Source organism: Sitophilus oryzae, unplaced genomic scaffold (genome assembly GCF_002938485.1).
Source record: "Sitophilus oryzae breed Bouriz unplaced genomic scaffold, Soryzae_2.0 scaffold_1701_pilon_pilon, whole genome shotgun sequence".
In the NCBI taxonomy this organism is placed as follows: Eukaryota; Metazoa; Arthropoda; class Insecta; order Coleoptera; family Curculionidae; genus Sitophilus; species Sitophilus oryzae.
In genome coordinates this window covers 64,300-84,378 of record NW_022146393.1, presented here as the reverse complement: position 1 = coordinate 84,378, position 20,079 = coordinate 64,300, and the positions used below count along the sequence as shown (strand labels likewise).

The 20,079-nt window shown below is 32.2% G+C and overlaps 2 protein-coding genes across 2 annotated transcripts in view; both read left to right on the top strand.

Annotated features, from left to right (window-relative positions):
- Nucleotides 1–9,346, top strand: part of LOC115881214 (esterase E4-like) — a 30,599-nt gene extending 21,253 nt beyond the window's left edge. Inside the window, exons 10-11 of the mRNA XM_030898628.1 lie at nt 7,116–7,236; nt 9,140–9,346. Of these exons, the coding sequence (XP_030754488.1) occupies nt 7,116–7,236; nt 9,140–9,329 (311 nt within the window). The 3' untranslated portion in view covers nt 9,330–9,346. The remainder of the gene's footprint in view (nt 1–7,115; nt 7,237–9,139) is intronic.
- A 5,165-nt stretch (nt 9,347–14,511) lies between these two features.
- LOC115881212 (venom carboxylesterase-6-like) overlaps nt 14,512–20,079 on the top strand; it is a 36,243-nt gene continuing 30,675 nt past the window's right edge. Inside the window, exons 1-3 of the mRNA XM_030898624.1 lie at nt 14,512–14,735; nt 15,131–15,265; nt 15,510–15,662. Coding sequence (XP_030754484.1) covers nt 14,655–14,735; nt 15,131–15,265; nt 15,510–15,662 — 369 coding nt within the window. The 5' untranslated portion in view covers nt 14,512–14,654. The remainder of the gene's footprint in view (nt 14,736–15,130; nt 15,266–15,509; nt 15,663–20,079) is intronic.

The following is a 20,079-nucleotide window of genomic DNA, read 5'->3' as shown; positions in this document are numbered from 1 at the left end:
ACTCACTTCAAACCAAACCAAACCAAACGACTCTTTTGTTGATGTTTAATCATGAACAATTTTGGGTTTTAAAATTTTGATCATCTGACACACTGGTTAAAAGTCTAGTATTTAATATTTTTTGACTCTTAAATTATTATATCCATTTACAATTTTCCTATTGTAAAATTTTATTGATATGCCTTTTTAGTGTTCTGCAATGTCCGTGTATTAATGTAGCAATTTTAATGACGTATAATTTTTTTTTATTGATTTGTATTGTAGGACATTTTTCTATTATTTGTATATTTGTTTTTGTGCTTTTTTTGTTTTGTAAATGCTTTGTCGATGAAGCTATTTTGGCTTTTTGTACAATAAAGCGTTATTTATTATTATTATTATTTCCCCATAGAATCTGCATTCGCCGTTGCTTCTTAGCTTTAATATACTTCATATATACTGGCGTTTATGGAGGAGGCAGTGTCCTGTTAAAAATACCGTGAAAATCCGATTGTCCTTACCTAAATCAAGATTGTTCTTACCTAAATCAAGGAAAATCTTAAAAAATGTCTTAGATTATTAGAAGATTCTCATTCCAGGTTACGGATGGAGTCTTCCAAGTTCCGCTTTATGTCGGTTTCCACTTGGTAAGCAGAACGGTTCAGCTTCAGTTAGAAAAGCGTTTGCTTCTTTTTTAGCTAGATAACTCCCCATAGTCACCCCAAAAATGTAGTCCAATCAATAATATTTAAAGTCACAACAACTGGAACTAACTAATTTGGACCAAAAACTAACATCTATTCACAAGTCTATTCACATAGATATTTTATGTACAAAACTTAGCAGTGTTTGCTTCTTAATTAGAACGCTACGTATAAATGTTAGTATGGATATACTGAGACTTGTTTACTTTGGCCTAGTAGAGTCGATCCTACAGTATGGTCTGATATCCTAGGGATCCTCCTCTCACTTTCAAAAAACTTTCAACATGCAAAAAAAGATTTTAAGGTATATGCTTAATGTATCACCTGACACATCTTGCAGACCACTATTTACAATGCATAACATAATGTCATTTCCTAACATGTACATTTATCAATTAATTTTGAATATATATATTAAAAGAAATAAATTTCAATTAAACAGTGATTATCATTTTCATGAGACTAGATCTGCAAGTGATCTACATCTACCACACTCAAGGCTGACTGTGAGTCAGAATGCACCATCATACTTAGGCATAAAATGTTTTAATAAGTTTTCTAAAAGTGTGCCCAATTTGGATCAGGATAATTACAAAAACAAACTGCGGAGTTTCTTATTGAATACTGTATTCTATTCGGTAAAAGAATTTTTAGATTTTTAAGTGTAATTTAAGTACATTTCCTTTTTTCTACTTTTTCTCTGACTAGTCTTATGAGTTGCAGAAGTATATATTTATATTTATATCTGTTTGTATACTCCAACTATGAATAAAGATTTACTTATTTATTTACTTGTAAGAAAAAATGTGATTATTTTCTAATTTTTAGTCTTGGTAAGTCAATTTTTCAAATCAAACTTTTCTTAGAATAACTATTACACAAATGTGGTAACAAAACAACAAAAACAATAATTAGGTATCTACTAGGCTTTTTGTCTTGATAACAAAAAAAGAAATAAGTATAAACAAAAGAAAAACTCTACAAGTTATAATTGCGTTTGTTTAAAATAGCTTACTGCCAGTTGTTATTAACGCCGAAATTAGATCTGTCCAAATAACGTATACGCGATCGGCGATACGCTCGTCAATAAAGTTTGCTTTAGCCCGAAGATACGTATTACGATTGATTGACGTCTATCCTATAATGGCTCGGGTAAATTAAGTTGCCAAAGCAACAAATTTATGAGGTTTACATACTGAAATTTATAGCAAATAGCAGAACGATATTTTATAGAACATTGGTGCAGTTGATATGTAACAATTAGTAGTTAATTGAAACAACAACATATAATATGTTTTGTATAATTACTATTATGCATATGAAGTAAATTTTGAAGAAATGGTTATAAAAGTTTATATGTTAATTTGTTAAACCGTGTGGTGCATCGAAACGCGGGACATAGCTAATCCCATGTAAATTTTGAAAGGGTCAAATATTATATCCCCAGATGATTTTATGCAAATATTGTATTAGACTTTTTCGAAGAGGCGTTAAAGTTGTACTGTCGTCTAATTTCGTTTTATTTGAAATAGGCATCCATAGATAAATGAAACAAGTTTAGATTGGAAAGTGCCCATAAGGACAATGTAAACACTATTTGGCGCTATACTTGCAACGGTCGCGACACAAAACTTTTGAAAATTTCGGAGCGGTTCGGCTTTTTCCGGAATTATATCGCCAAATATTGTTTATTCAAATTTATTATTATTCTTGTTTAATTTTATAAATAAAATACAGTGTGTTGCATACAAGAAACTTTATTTTATATAAGGACGCATGTATGAAACACCTATGAAACTTTGGAAACCGACGTTATGCCACGATCCACGATGGTTTTTGCAGTTCACAGCACAGCTTTCTAAGTTTTTAATGCCAGTTTTTTACAGTTATCACCGTTGGAGTAAATAAAACTTGAATTAAACTCACAAGATAGCAATAATTACTTTGAAAATGAACGCGAATATAAACATTTTTCGGAATTTCTTTAATGAGAGCGGTTTAGATTTTGAAAGATTATTATGATTTTTGAAGATTCTGACTTTGACAAGAGATAATTATTTCTGTTTTTGTTTGCCGTTGTTCTTAGCGACCACTATAGTAGCGCCAGATCGCATATAACGATCGCGACCAGAGAGAAACTAATAACTAAAGTGAGAGGGCTTGTGGAATAGGGCATTTCGTAGACAACTTTATTTTGTCACCGCGCATCCCAGACGCGCATAGCGTTTAGGCGGTCAAAAAAGGAAGTTTACAACTTTGCAAGTTAAACATTTGACAGGATTAATTAGATTCTACTATTTCTTTGTTCTAGAAGGAGATAACAAAAATCTGTTGATAATCGGAGCAAATCGGAGTAATAAATTGTTTTTGACTGAACGTGCCTGTTCTTTTAGCTTGTTAGAAGAGAAGATTATTGTCATTATTGATTATTTCAGAATCCACGATTATTCGGCATTTTTGTAATTTTTGTTTTGTGGTTGAGACCCAGACTTTCCTTTAAGGGTAAGTTTTATCTCGGTAATTATTTGAACATACCTAATAGTAATAGTGAGTGCACATAATAATCGTACATTGCTAATTTATTTTTTTTTAATTTAAAACATCACATTCTTTTCTGATACCTATGGAACGACTAGGTGTTATACCTGGTATTATTTCCAGTAATACAAATTATTTTCTCTAACTGCTAGGTTCTTGTTATAGAATAAAGACTATCAAAAACATTGAATACCTACGGGATACCTACTGATACTCTATGCGAGCTCCCAACCGTGCTTCCCTGTTCACTCCCAATCAAGTTAAATTTAGAATTTAGAATGAGTGGGAGGGGGGTTAATCACTTCGACCTTACAGATCCATTGTGTCCCCCTTTCTTGAATCATAACTCATCATACAGTCTCAGGGCTTTGACAAAAGCCAGTATCTGGGACGGTTTTATAGAGGGTAGTTCTCCATCTCCAATATCAGTCGTACCAAAATTCATGGCACGAATGGTTGTCGTCTCGGCGCACTCAGTGATGAGGTGTGCTGGTGTTTCACCATCTTCCCCACAGAATCTGCATTCGCCGTTTCTTCTTAGTTTCAATCTACTGAGGTGTTCATTGAGGAGACAGTGTCCTGTTAAAAACCCCGTGACAATCCGAAGATTGTTCTTACTCAGACCCAGGAAGATCTGTGATTTTTCTTGATCATAAGCCCTCAGAAACTTCTTCGAGTGTCTTAGACCATTGCAAGATTTCCATTCCAGGTTGCGGATGGAATCTTTCAAGTTCCTGAGTTCCGCCTTGAGTTGGTTACCACTTGGAAAGCAGAACGGTTCTGGTCCAGTTAGTGGAGTGTTCGCTCCTTTCCTAGCTAGATTATTTGCTTTTTCATTGCCTTCTATCCCTTGGTGAGCAGGCACCCAGTGTAGGAGGACTTTGTTTTCTTTGCCTAATTTATTCAGCTTCTCTATGCATTCTTTGAATAAATTAGGCATAACAAATAATAAAATACAAATAAAAGAAAGAAACATTTGGAACTAAAGGAACATTCCACAGAGGTGTCGTTTCCAGTCTATCTAAATTTCTGTATTTAATATGCCCATGTAAACGGTTTTTGAGTGTGCTCCACAGGAAGAAGTCTTTTGGCGAAAGATCCTGTGGTCTTTTCCTACTGTATCCCCAATAAACGGGAGTCAATGTTTTTCTTTTCTTCAACATGTAGAATATTCAAGTCATTGTTATTTTCTTCCTGTTCAATTATTTTTGTCTTCACACATCCATGTGCATATACCTTAATACTTTTATTAGCCGGTTTATTCTTTAATTGTATATTAATTGTAGGTTTTTCTGGAGCGTATTATAAATTTTATTGATTTGAATGTAGATTTTTGCAAATAACTTTTAAATAACTATTCAAAATGAAACGAAATTCTACACAAAAGTACAACTTTAACGCCTCTTCAAAAAAGTCTAATACAACTTTTGCATGTTCCGTATTCCGATGCACTACACGATACATACATTTTTGCTGATAAGGAGAATGTGTTTCGACGAATGTGCATCCAAAAATGTTTTTATGTCGATGGTAGGTCTACAAGGGAAATCAGAATACTTCAAATTTATTCCTAGAGTTTAATTTCGACTTTTGTCGTATCGTTATTCCGAGTTTCTAGATTTTTGAGATTTGATTGATATGTGTCCTAGTCTTTTTCTGATTATTTTTTGTATTTTTCTGAACTGATTCTAGTTTAATTCTAGTTAATTGAGTTTTATACTATTTGTTTAGACTTTGAATCGTTGCACTCTGCAACTTTATCTTAGATAGGAACTATCGAAAACAGTAAATAGCCATCTTATCCGATAGTCAAGCAGCACTAAAAGTGATCAATTCGGTAACCATCAATTCAAAGTTGATCAAAGAATGTGTGGAAAAGCTGAACAAATTAGGAAAAGAAAGTAAAGTTCTCCTACTCTGGGTTCCAGCTCATCAAGGAATAGAAAGCAATGAAAAAGCAAACAAGCTAGCTTGCAAAGGAATACTCTATTAACTGGACCAGAGCCGTTCTGTTTTCCAAGTGGAAACCAACTTAAAGCGGAACTCAAAAACCTGGAAGACTCCATCCGTAACCTGGAATGCAAATCATCCAACGGTCTTGTGACGAATTTTTCTGTCATTACCCAAACAGAAAGAAAAAAGTATCCGTTGCTCAGGGTTAGAGAAAAGCTGGGTTCGTAGGTAAGGCTTCTGGCTTGCGGTGACTTTTTAATGTTATTAAATATTAAAATAAAAATGATAATATTTAGGCTGCAAAGATTTTAATATCGATGTTAAGTATTTATGCAGATATGGTCAAAGATAGTAAAAAGGGACTTTGTTTATATAAGAGGTAAAGTAAGAAACCAAAATGAAGAATATTTTATCACAAAATAGCTAGAATAAAGTAATCAACAGCAATAAGGGTGTAGTATGTTTATCAAGAATAAAAGTCAGAGATAACTATCCTACATTAAACATTTATTTAAAAACGAACACAAGTACCAGTTAGTTTCAACGATCCCAATAAAACTGTAAGTTATTTTAAATAAATTCGAATTTAGTAATTGTATTCTTTGAACTATGCTACTGTATATAAAAAAAGGTGAAATTTATGTATGTATCAAAACGATAATGTTTCGAAACATGTCGTGTAGAAAAACCTTCAAGAATGAATACGTGTTAATAATTTTCATATAAAATATCATAACCAAGTAAAAGTATACTGTTTGAATCAAATTATAACTTATAAAGTTAACTGAAAGGTAATTTTGACTATAATATATGGGATAAATAGTAATAATTTACAGATATATTAAACTGTTGTCTCAAAAATTGTAAAATAAAAGAGTACCTTGTGTATCAAACTTAGGACTTATCTGTATAGTTTCTTATGATGTTGTAAACAGGTAGATAGGTAGGTAGTCTCCAGACTAACAGAAGTGGAAGCAGATGACTATGGCAAGTCTTCGATATCAGTAAAAAAACAAACGTAAAGTCATGAATGCTGTCTTAAGGTCCATACAAAATGAAAGTGGGTGAAATTTAAGCGGCATACAATTACTGTGTCCCATACAATTACTATGTATCATACATTTACTCAGATCCATATAGTTACTCTATAAATAAAAGAGATAGTTCTCAGAACAGACGCTTAACACAAAAAATAACTTACGGTCTGAAATTCAGCTTTACATAAACCAAAATATATTCAAACCATATGCTGGTCCAAACCAGTAATTAAATATTAATCAGTCTTATCACAGAATAAATCCAAAAACGGGAATAACTGAAATAAAATTAGTTAGTTATGGCGATGCAAAATGGCGGAAACACTTACGGTGATAGATTCCAGGAAAAACCCAAACAAATACGAACTATACTCTGAACTGCATACTTTAAAAAGGTCTTCAAATCTCCAGATCGGATACCCATGCAATTACAGTTAAAAAGCGGATTCAGAGTGCTTTTTATTGAAAGATTTGTATGGACGCCGAACAACGCGTCTCAACAGATCCAATCTCTCAGAAAAAAGAAAGACGGCCTACTTCTTGTTTTTCACCTCTCTTCTCGTATTTGTAAAACGGAAATGGAAGATAGAATGACAAGTGACATCACCAGACAAAAGACCGAGAAAAGTGAACTATAATATATTATGAATTTTGGCAAGTTCGACATGTAGCGAATAGGAAAAAATTAAATAATAAATTATAATAAATGTAAAATTGTACACATCCAGCACACCGAACTATGATAAAAATTGTTTTTACTGATTGTTTATTTTATTTTTACTTTTTACAGTGTTTTCTATTGCCTTGGATCTCATTCTATCATGGCGCACGTTCATGCTCATTTTTCCTATTTTTATATCTCTGATGTAAATATAAAAAATACATATTATAATTATATTTGCAGGTGTTGGACATACTGAAGACACTTTCTATTTATTTGACATTAAGGCATTTCCTAGAAACGATAAAGACCTGAATATGACAAGAAAATTAACTAAATTGTATAGCAACTTTATTAAATATGGGTAAATATGACATTAATTGATTTGGATTTAGCGATACCATTAAAGATTATTTTTAGTATTTATGTTAATAGTTATAAAGCATAGTTTATTTAATTTTTAACAAATTTTAGTGAAAAATATGAATATGGTAGACAATGATTCAGTAGTGATTCAAAAATAATTACGAACATTCATTATTTTTATTTATTTTAATCTATACAACAATAATCTAAATCTTATAAAACTACTGGCTGGATTCCTTTCTCAATCACCTCAATTTTCACAAAAAGACTCCACCAAATTTACGATTGATACAGAAAACAACTTCTGCTTGTCGTTTTTGCCTAGCTTTTCTTCGCAATAGAAATGGTGGATCTATTGGCACTTATGAATATAGAAAACCGACACACACGGAACAGTATTTAAATTTTCAGTTGGAAATAAAGTTACAACTTTATGTTATAAAGCTTACACCATACAAGCAGTGACCAAACAACTCTTAACACTGAACTAAATAATATTAAAACGGATTTATTTCAGAATATTTTCACTCGGAGGTACCTAGACAAAATTTTATCTAGTAATAAAACAGATTTATTGGTGTACCAGGCTAAGTAAGATGTCCTCTCCATTTAATAGCTTAAAACTAAACCTTAAATGTTAGTTTTGACTATTTCAGTTGTAAAAGAAACATTCGAAATAGTCTGGCGAATTGTCAAACAATATAACATTAAAACTGTTATCTGGAACTAATCTAGACAGCGTCTTAACATAAATAAGACCGAAAAAATTATTAAATATCTCCAAGATACGTATCTTGGAGAAATAAAACGTCATCTGTACGACTTCATTATCAATTTCAGCCTATTCAACCATTTCCAATTATGGTGTAGTCTCCCTTGCATATTTAGATACTCTCTTTGTAGATGGGTCTATTGTTGTATTTTGTTGGCTATGTGGGCCCAATTTATCCCTGCTAATTTCCTTATATTATGGTCCCATCTCAGGTCTGGCCTTCTTCTAGGTCTCTTAATTCCTCGTAGGTACCATGCTGTAATTTTTCTGGTACATCTGTTTCCCGCCCTTCTTACCAGTTGTCCTGTACATTTCTACTTTTGTCGTATCCACTCTATTCTTTTACGATCGTTCTTGGTTATTTCCAGCATATTTCGTTCCATTAGGTGTTGTGCGACCTGCAGTTTCCTTATAATATCCGTTTTAAACGACCAGGTTTTGCAAGCATAGGTCATTACTGGTAGTATATATTGGTTGAATATTTTCTTCTTTAGATAAAGTGGCATTTTAGACTTGAATATGATTTAGTTTCTTCCATAAGTTCTGTTGATTTCTGGTAGCAGAGATCCCGAGTTGTGTACTAGTTGTCCCAAATATACCTATATATTTTTCAATTTTCAGTGTTGTGCTATTTATTAGAATGTTATTTCTGTCTAAATATACGACTTAACTATCAAAAAATATTCGAAGAAATGAAACAATGAAGTCGGGAATTGTAGACCATGTGTGGTAAAAGAAGTATAATATAAGATAGTCAGAAGCTCGGGTTTTCCACAAAGAACCTCATTGGAAAAATCTAAATTTAGGGAAGCCGTTTTTATACCAAACAACAATAATATCTTTAGCAATCCTAGTATGGAAATTTCAACAACATATCAAACGTGTCAATGCTGATATTCTCAGCGGGCAACCTCACGTTAGACTGCACTTAAGTGCGTCACAGGCTTGCAATAGTATATAAGCTCAATAGTTTTAGAATTTAGATTATTGGAAACTTGAAAATGATTAGTGAAAAATAGGACCCAAACGTTGAATAAGTTAAATAATGACAATAGAAGTTAAAAATTCATTTTTCATTAAAAATATTTATTTCAAATTTTACTTAGATTAAACAAATTCTTGTTTTTAGTAATCCCACTCCAAATAAAGAGTCTATATTAGACAACGTCACGTGGCCAAAGGTAATAGGCAAAAAAGTGCCATTTTTAGAAATTGATACCAAAATGAAAGTAGTAAAAGAAAATTTCGACGAAAGCAATTATCAACATTGGGAGTATCTTTATCAAACTTATGGAGAAAAACCATTTAAAGTCTATTAAATATTATTATTGAATTATTTTTGTAGTTTTATTTCCTTTTTTTTCTGTAAAACGTTTATCAATAATTTCACTATTTAGGAATCTAATTATATATTCCTAAGAACCTACAATTTATACTTAGAGTTTATCAAACAAAATGAAGTAATATTGAATGCCATTTTCATTCACTTCAATATTAACATTAAGTATCCTGTCATTTGTCGATTTTCACTCACATTTTTATGTGAGTGTTTACTATACTTTTGTATAGAAAGTAAACAATCAATATTATAGGCTTTGTAAAGAGAGGATACAGGACAGTGACAGTTGTGTCTGTCATTTTAATTCACCGGTAAAATCTCTCCAACGAATCAAAGAAGATTTCGACAGATGACATCCAAAAAATGATAGCATATACAATTTACCTGCGACTTAAAATGCAGATACGATACTGTCATATATATCGAGTCGTTTTGGATGTCGTCGGTCGAAATATTCCCAGACTTGTTAGGATATTTTAGAAAAAATGTAGAAAAATATTGTAATCTCGAAAAAAAAACTGAAAATGCAAAGAGATCGGGTTTATTATTTCAATTTTTAAAAGCTTATGACTTCCCAATAATACAGTGATGTAGCATACTTGTCCAAAAATACATTATAGAGATAAAAGGCAATGTAAAGGAAAGAGGGAGAGAGTTAAAAATCGCCTATAATTGTATATGTGAAAGTAAACAGGCAACATATTTTAGGTAAGTGCATTTTATGGTACATCATTGCATTTAGGAGGCCAAAATGTATAAGGAATAAATATAACAAAAGTCATGACCGTATTTGAAAATAACATAGTGCGGAATTATCCAACGACAATTTTTTTTTGGTCAAAAGTAACCATTTTTAATAGGAATTTTACACAATAATAAATGCCGATTATGCCCTAAATTTTTAAATATTTAAATTTAGCACAGTTTTAATCGAATTTAACACATGACAACATGACAAAGACATTCAAAGCAATCAATTAAGTATGAATATAATAAAGTCCAAAGAACCGCGAACAAAAGGGTTGAAAAGATGGGTGAGTAGACAAGCCTATTGTATTAATCGTAATCTACATATATAAAATGCTAATGTTTATCTGTGTCGTCTCTACTGAAGTAACGACTTGCTCTAGAAAGTTGCTTTTTTTCTAAAAGATAGCTAATTAGCTCTTCTAAAAACTGTCGTCGCCGGATTTTTTGGTTTTCATTTAATTAAGCAAAAAATAAAAATTATTTTTTTTCTGATGTCGTGGCAGATGCGCCAGGCTTCAACTAGTACTGTTATAGTGAAAATGAAATACAATTATTTTTTAAATATTTATATGGGAAAGATACTTTTTCTGCATCAGATTTTATTCAAATAAACTAAAAAAATTAAATTTAACACAAAATAGGCTTCATTTTCAAAAAGAAATTTGTACACAGATAATTGTCCGGGTTGTAGGTACAAAATTATTGAAAATAATTTGGTTCAAAGCATTAATTAAATCTTGGAAAAAGCTATAATTTATTTGCGATAGGAATTGATAAAACAAGAAGCTAGGTATTTCCGATTTTATTATACACTGTCGTGAGACACCTGTTAAAAAGGGTCTATTCTTTACAAAAAATAATGTGTAAACGCTATAAAGCTTAATGTATCTCTAAAATCATACAACTAATAATGAATATACTCAATTTTATGACAATGCAGTTGTTGTATTGTTTGTGGTTAAATGAGATCGGACCAAATGACCCCTCTTTATCACTTCCACAAACCATTCGAGGTGAACAAAATGGATCGAGGAATGTGGACAGATATAACATTTCTTCAGGATGGACTAACCTAGTATACAGACGGGTCAAAGACCGCTGAAGGAACAGTAGCTGGAGTATTTGGGGAAAGACCAAGGGCAAGCTTATCCTTTTCCTTGGGCAGACACTCAACCTTATTCCAGACAGAAATCTTCGCCACTCAGACAGTCAGGCGGTACTTGGGGCGCTTGTGAACCCAAAGGTATCGTCGAGACTCGTCTGGGAATGCCTGGGTGAACTGAGAGCTCTAGTACGAAGGAACAGAATTAAATTATTCTGGGTGCCGGGCCACAGCGGCATCCAAGGCAACGAAAAAGCCGATGAGCTAGCTAGGCAGGGATCATCGGCATCCTATCTTGGTCCAGAGCCAGTACTGGGAATACCCAAATGTATGGCCCGTAGTGCACTAAAACTCTGGATCAAGGAAAAGCACAATGTCCACTGGAGAAACAGACAGGGGCACAGGCACAGCAAGGCTTTTATCCAAGGACCTAGCTCTAAAACCGCAAAAGAACTGCTAATGCTTAGCAGGAATAAAGTGCGGATTACAACAGGCCTCTTGACAGGACACATGGCTGTCAAGTGTTATCTGAACAAGCTCAACCTGTATCAAGGAAGTCTTTGCTGCAGACTCTGCGATAAAGATCCTGAAACAGCGGAGCATATATGTCATTGCGAGGCTCTGGATCGCAAGCGACACTCTTTATTTGGGAAAGCTAGGCTAGAACCGGAGGAACTATGCTCCCATCCTATCAAGGACCTGCATAAGCTAGTGTAGGGATATAGAAGGGGGACAAACACAATAGGCCTCACAGGTCGCAGTGTTTCCGGCAGAGGACGGCCCCTTGTTATGGAAAAAAAATTGTTTGTTGTTGGCCAAGGAAAAATGTAGATTAGATTAGATATTTCAGGTGGCTATCGGCCTAATCCACTGCGACCTTTGCAGATCTACTGTGTGGTCCTCTTCTGATAATTAAGATATAGTATCCAGTCCAATCCTTTTCAAAAAGTTTAACAACTTGAAGACTGAATCCTCCATATAGCTCTTTGTCAATGGTCTATTATTGTCAAGTACAAAGAATCGTTCATTTGCCAGGCTTGCGCACTGACATAAAATTTGTTCTGTTGTTTCTTCTTAAGTCTTAAGACTGAAAAAACCTGCACGTGGCTTCGTCTGTCAATCCCGTTAGCTTTAAATACCTTAATCTACGACAATGTCATTATGACACATTTAACATTGTTATTTGGACTAGTGCTATTATGAATTCATAATAACACGCAAATTTTAAAATAAGAAACAAGCAAAAGAAGGTACCTAAATACGTTTATTTATTGTAAACAGTAATAATTATAATATCGGTACAATTGGTTAAATTAATTCCAGACGATGACAGGTGAGTTGAATTTTTAGAAAGTAAATTTATTTCCTGAGTGCTTGAACTTGTTGAAGACCCATCATTTCCAGAAATGTTACCCAAAATATTACATGACACTTTTTTCTTATTTTCCTTGGAATTTTCTATATAGCTCTCTGCTACTGTGTTAGAGCGCCAACCACCATGTCTTTTAACAGTTAATAAATCCACTCTTGAATCTGCAAGCCACGACGCAGGCGATCTAGGGAAACAATGTCCAGGGTTATGTTGTGGATTTGGAAGACTTAGGAACAATGCTATTTTGTACGGCATTTTTCCTAAAGTATTAATGCCAATGGGTTGCTTAATACATTTTCCATTTCTGTACCCCACAAAAAATTGAGTATGCTCTGTGTTGCTTGGTCGCATACCTATATATCTTCGAACCATTTCCACTATATTTATTCCTTCAACATTCCTTTTCGTTATAAAAAAATCTCGTGATATCTTTGTTTTCGTAAATGGAATAATGACATGAATGCATTGTCCTTCATCTTTAACAGTTTGCAGCTGCAGATTTGTCAACTCGATACGCCGGCAGGTTCCCGCAAATCCCACAATCAATGAAACTTTTGTCAGGAAATAAGTTTTATCATGGGCTTCCAACAAAAAACGAGTTATATCTTCTTTTCTTAAAATTCTCGATTTTTTTTACCGAAATCCTTCCGATTTTCTTTTTAGAAATGCAATTAAATGAACGTACTTACTAATATCTGTATTTTTCTTCACTGATATAACTGAACGTGGCTTGGAATAATATACCCAAAGTGAGGAAGCCTTCCTATATTTTGAAAGATGTTCAAAATATGCCAGGAGAACCTTTTCGTTACTACTATTCTTGATTCCTTTTCCTTTACACCAATCTTCAAGTTTTACATAGGCTTGCTCGTACGTTTGTCTTGATTTTTCGGGAAGTAGGGAATCGACAACGTTTTGCGCAATGCCTTCAATATCCGAAGGAACACTTTCAGAATCGGAATCACCCATATTAATATTATTTTTTGCTTTTTGCTAAAACTGAACGTTTAACACAAAATTGAACATCAATAATTGAGATGTCAAAGTCAAAATGGAAACAATCAACAAGCACAGTTACAACGGCGTCGACTAATATGGGCACCTGATAATTTTGAATTTTAATTTTTATGTGGATATCACTGATATTTTAAATTAAATCAAATCTCTTTGGATCATCCCTCGTGTCGCGTCGTAGATTAAATTTTGAATGATACACGTTCGATACGAACTCTCTAATGAAACTTGTGTAACTTAACGTTACACGCGTTTCATTATGATGTTCATGTACAACCTAATCGAACTTGTATCATTAATCACTATTAAACTTACGATGCCCTATTAAGTAGACACACCACAGCTTTGACTGACTTTCAGTCTTTGCTTATCACGTCTGCCGTAAATTTTGGCGAAAGTTTTACTATGAAATTTTCGCCTGTCTCTGCCCTGGTGAATATCTCCACCATTCTAGAGATTTGTTGGCCATTCACTGTCTTGTAATCATTCTCGTGGCTGCTTTTGCTACGCCGCAGATAGGTTCTGGGCCTATGAATGGCATTTATATTTATGAGACATTTTTTTGGCCATTTTATCTGCCTTTTCGTTAGCCTTAGCTAAGGAAATAATGTATTGCCGATACAGATGTATTGTATTGCGTGACTACATGCGAGCCGCCACTGCTTAGCACTTTCGTACTTTCGTGATCATATATCTAATGGTTTAAACTCAATTGTTGTTTTATACATTGCTATTAAAAAAATGTAAACAAAGCAATAAAAATAAAGTAACCTAATCACAAATATTGCACTAATTTGCTAATACTTGCTAATGATATTAATTAATATAATCTGTTAACATTTTTTTTGTCAATTTGAAATTTCTTAATTAACAAAATTATAAAGTTTGTATAGTATACCTATAATAAAAATATTCCGTATTTTTTCGTGGTACAAGTACCTCATTAAGCTAAAAATGCGCATATAGGTGTGAGGTGTATAATTTTCTAAAGTGCTACTTCGTACAAATTATACAAACAGCATTTATTTTCTCGGGTTCGTTTAGAAAAATATCTGAATATTTAAGATATGAGAATTAGTTGTGCATTATTTTTCTTTATTGTATTGGTGAGTGCAAATGGCTTAAGATTTTTGCGAAGAAGAAGTCAGGTCAGTAAAAAACAATAAGTTTTTATTAAACATTATTTAGGATAACTAAGTATAAAGCCTCGCCTACAAATATCGTTTTACCTGTCAGTCTTACCTGTTCAGTCAAAACGTGTTAAGTAAAACCTTGTGTACCGAGTACAGTAGATTACGAACCAACTAAGAAAATGCCACGAGTGTCACAGAAAAACGACCGTCTTCGCCCTTGATTCTAATAAAGACGCGTAAGTGCAAGCGAGACAATAGATGCCTAAACGATGACGCGGTGGCACTTTTTTAGTTGGTTCGTACTGTACTGTATTTTGAGCCTGTTTTTATGTTTTTATAGTTTTTTTTTACAAATTAGTTTTAAAACTACAGAATTATAGTATTTTGTTTCAATCAAGTTTTTTTTTTAGAATAAGACATTACAAATACAAACGCAGAATGGAATTGTGCAAGGCATCGAAGAAAGAAGCGGGTATGGACGAACATTTTACAGTTTTATGGGTATTCCATTTGCCAGACCTCCTATTGGAAATCTTCGGTTTAGAGTACGTTACAAGAAATATTAATATACTTATTAAACACTACAAAAAGAATATGAATAAAATTATTGTTGTATTATTTGTGGTTTATAACTTCAATAGAGTTCATCACTTAAATAGGACTCTTATAAAAATACTATTACTTCATATTTTCTTGCTTAATTGTATTTAAAAATAATTAAAAATATGTTAATTTGTTGATTTAAAAAAAATTATTAATAATATAAATGTCCTATATACAATATTTTAGGCACCAGAACCACCAAATCCATGGAGAGGTATTTTAGATGCAACGCAAGAAGCTTCATGTTGTATGGGTCTAGTACCGGAATATGTAAATGCTTTTAATCTGTCATCAGATGGCTCTGAAGATTGTCTTTACTTGAACATTTATACACCAAAGGTAGGTAATTTTTATAAAAACCCCTAGTATTTGTGTAATAATCCTAATCCTACTGAGACTGAGACTGAGCTTTCACACTTGAGCAAAGCTGTGATCATGAGACTGTCCTGAGCGACCTCAGTAGACAACCTCCTGTTTGGACATCTCTGTTACACGCCCTATAGTACGTTGATATTAGCATATTTAGAAAAAAAAAATTTTAAAGTTTTGATATGTTGAGGTTATACGTACTAAAAGGAGACATTTTAAAATCAAAAGAGTTCCTAACTGTAAAGTGTGAGCTTCACCCCAAGAAACCACCCCCAATACGCACTGCGGTGGTTTTTCTCGTTTTTCTCGAAAACCATTAGTTGCACAGAAAATTTTATTCTTGTCCTTATATATACAGGGTCCGGCAATAGTGCGTCGGGCATCTGTAGCTCCTAGAATAAAAAACTTGAGAATTTTGTTTAAATGTAAACCTAATCTGTATCAGGATGTATTTAAGGAAAATATTTTAACTTCTATAGGGTGGCTCAAAAAAGTGCGAGTGGACCTTGATGATTTTTTTTTAAATGGAACACCCTGTATATTATTGCATTTTTGGCTTCCTTTCGGATCACTTTACATAATCTTAAGATATGAATAAACATATTTTAATAGTCTCAGCGAAATTAAAAAATAAATCAAAAATATATATTTTACAGCCCTTAAAAAATTTATTAAAAATACAAGAAACGTTCTGAAATCAAAACTATATTAGGTATTTACTTTAGATGGTCTATACTTACTTTGCTATAAATATGAAAATCGTAAATTATACAGGATGTTCAAAATTCTACGCCAAACTTACTAAAATATAAAATAATTTTTCTTGGTTTTTTTTAAATGGAACACCCTGTATATTATTTTCTCAATAGACGGAGAATTAAAGAATGAACAATTTTTGTATTTAGAGTATTTCAAAATTTTTAACAGTTTCGCAGATGTTTGCGGTTTTATATTTTATATGGCATTTTCCACAGTAAATTTTTATCAAAGCCACCTAATGATTTTTTCTCGTATTTTACCTTTGAAAGCGCCATATGAAATAATACTGCGTGTATCTGCGAAACCGTTAAAAATTTTGAAATACTCTAAATACAAAAAATGTTCATTTTTTACTCTCCATCTAATAAAAAAATAATATACAGGGTGTTCCATTTAAAAAAACAAAGAAAAAATATTTTATATTTTAGAAGGTTTGGCGTAGAATAGTAAACATCCTGTATGATTTACGATTACCATATTTATAGCAAAGTAAGAACAGACCATCTAAAGTAAATACCTAATATAGTTTTGATTTCAGAACAGTTTTTGTATTTTTAATAATTTTTTTAAGAAGGGCTGAAAAATATATATTTTTGATTTATTTTTTAATATCTCTGAAACTATCGAAATATATTTATTCATATCTTAGGGTTATGTAAAGTTATCTGAAAGGAAGCCAAAAATGCAATAATATACAGGGTGTTCCATTTAAAAAAAAATCATCCAGGTCCACACACACTTTTTTGAGCCACACTATAGAAGTTAAAATATTTTCCTGAAATACATCCTGGTACATAGTTTAGGTTTGTACTTAAACAAAATTCTCAAGTTTTTTTATTCTAGGAGCTACAGATGCCCAACGCACTATTTCCGGACCCTGTATAATATTCCTTATAAAATTTGCTACAAAAAAGGTTCTTATACTTATTTTGTTTTTAAGAATAAATATCGAGCAACAAGCGATAGAAGTTAAAGATAGTTTTCAGCATAAATGATTTTTGACCTGACCTTATCAAATTATTTAATGTCAATGAATAAAACACTTTAAGATGTCAAAATAATGTTCAATTGTTGGAATGGTATAAAAATCAGTATATTTTTTAGTCGTGACATTGTTTTTAATATCAATATCTTATTGGTCGAACAGAAAAGCAAATTCCTAGGCAATATTAAAAATAAAGAACGATTAATTTCGCAGCTTGCAATACACCTAAACAGCGAGAATATTAGCACCTCATTTGCAATAGATGATGCTGATGTTCAAATTATTCGTACTGCCATCAAAATATCTGACAAAAATGAACAAGTTCTAGTCGTTAGACAAGATGTTGAACTTGTTGTTTTATTAGCAGCACTTTCCCCCGATGAAAAAGACATTTTTTTCTGAAAGAAGCCATAGATAATGTAAAACAACAAATGTATAGGTCGAGAGACTTGCAATCATCCAGTATTATACGTAATTTAAAAAAATCAATTTTATTTATTCACGCTATTAGCGGGTGTGACACAACATCTGGATTTTTTGGAAAAGGAAAACAACAACACGTACAAATATTTAATAAAGAAAAAGACCTTGATAGTATCGTCGATATTTTTAACAACGCAAAGTTAACACTTCAAGAAATTGAAAAAGCTGGAGAGACGTTTATACTGAAACTATACAAACTTCAATCAACTGAAGGGAGCCTTAGTGAGCAAAGATACGCCTGTTTCAATAAGTTAGTTGGTCAAGCAAACAGCACGGTACTTTTTTTCAAAATTGCCTCCCACATCTGCTTTAGCTAGGCAACATTCCCGGAGAACATATCTTCAAGTACAAATCTGGCAAGAACAACCTATAAAACCCGACTAGTGGGGCTGGAAAAAAATCAACAACACTCTGTCATCTTTATATACAACAGAATCGCCCGCCCCTGCTGCAATTATGTCATTAATAACGTGCAACTGCAAACAAGATTGTGTAAAAAGATGCAGTTGCATTAAAGCCGGCATGAAATGTACAACTATGTGCGGAACCTGTCGTGGGCAAAGTTGTTCGAATACTGAGCACCATAGAATAACTAACTGAAAGAAATGAAAACTCCTATGTTAAAGCCTGGAAACACGCGCTCGACGCGATCCAAGCGGGCTACTGGCAGAACTAAAAGTTCGCGCCATATTTTTAAATGGACCTTTACTGCCAGTTCATAAGTTTTTTACTTATATTTGGTAATTTCAATCTAGATTATGAACTTATTTGTAACAAAACATTTTACAAAAATAAAAATAATGTGTTTTGATACAAATAAATTAATAATCTAGGTTGAGAATTATCCCTGAAATTAGAATAAAACACGAAAAATTTGTAACTTGATTATTTTATTATAACATTGTTAATAAAATTACATATAACACATTCAACACTATACAAGTATATATAAAAGTTATCAGAATTTATACAATCAGTTATAAGTAATTATAAAAAAGGTTATAAATTATAAATAAATAATTCATTATATAAAAGACATATAGTTACCGTGAATATAATTTGGTATAACTTTAATCTCAACTTTAATGACCTATTCAAATAGAAACATCTTACAATTCACATTATATAATACACAAAGCCAAGGGACAAAATTGTTATTAAATCTATTCTCGATGACTCGAAGCATTTTTTTTTCAAATAAAACAGGACATATAGGGCTTATAAATAATACAAGGGTATAGAAAATATATAAATAAGTAAATACAAATATATTTTCAACCTAATGATTAATGATTATACTCGTTTAAATAAATAAATGATCTTTTTAAAATTACTTGTTTGTCTTTGCAAATTTGTATATTTAATATTTATCTAAAAGCGTACACTTACATAAATTACTGCACAACCTTTAAAATTAAGCTTTTAATATGTTATACAAATTCTTGATTCGATATAAATACACTTAAATAAAACTTTAAAATTAATGATCTTCCAAATTTCTGAGACAGCCATTTTGTTGAAAGAATTTGTTTTGATTATGAGAAATTTCATAAAAATTATCACAGGGATTAATTAATCTTATATATGAAACTACTTGGCTTTTAAATTTCACAATCCTATCGTCCAAAATACTCTAAATTCGCAAAAATCCGTAAATATTCCCATAAAAACAAATCACAATTCACTTCCACTTCACAGAAACTGACAGACATTGCCAGATATGGAATGACGTTTATTTTTCAATTTATTTTACTGATCTAACTGATCCGGGTCACTTAGAAATTAAATTTTTATTAAATTATTTAATTATAATTGTTTCTGGCGAAAGCAACTTCATATCAATGTTTATTCATAGGGTAACAAAGCACATCGCTGTAAAATTATCAACATTTTATATAAATATTTATATTTTTCAACTACTCCAACTACTCCAATTACTCCACAGAGAATCAAACGAATTGTTAATTAAACTATACTCTGTGTACTCTGTGGATGACTTGATAAAATCATGATGAAATTAAAGTCCCTAGATGAATATCTAGGGACTTTAGATGAAATTTCTACGCAGCGCCATCTATCCCTCTACTGGCAGAAACTCCGCCGTGTTTCCAAAAATTCAAATGGCAGTTTCATCCGCCTGCTGAGCACATTCTAGAAACT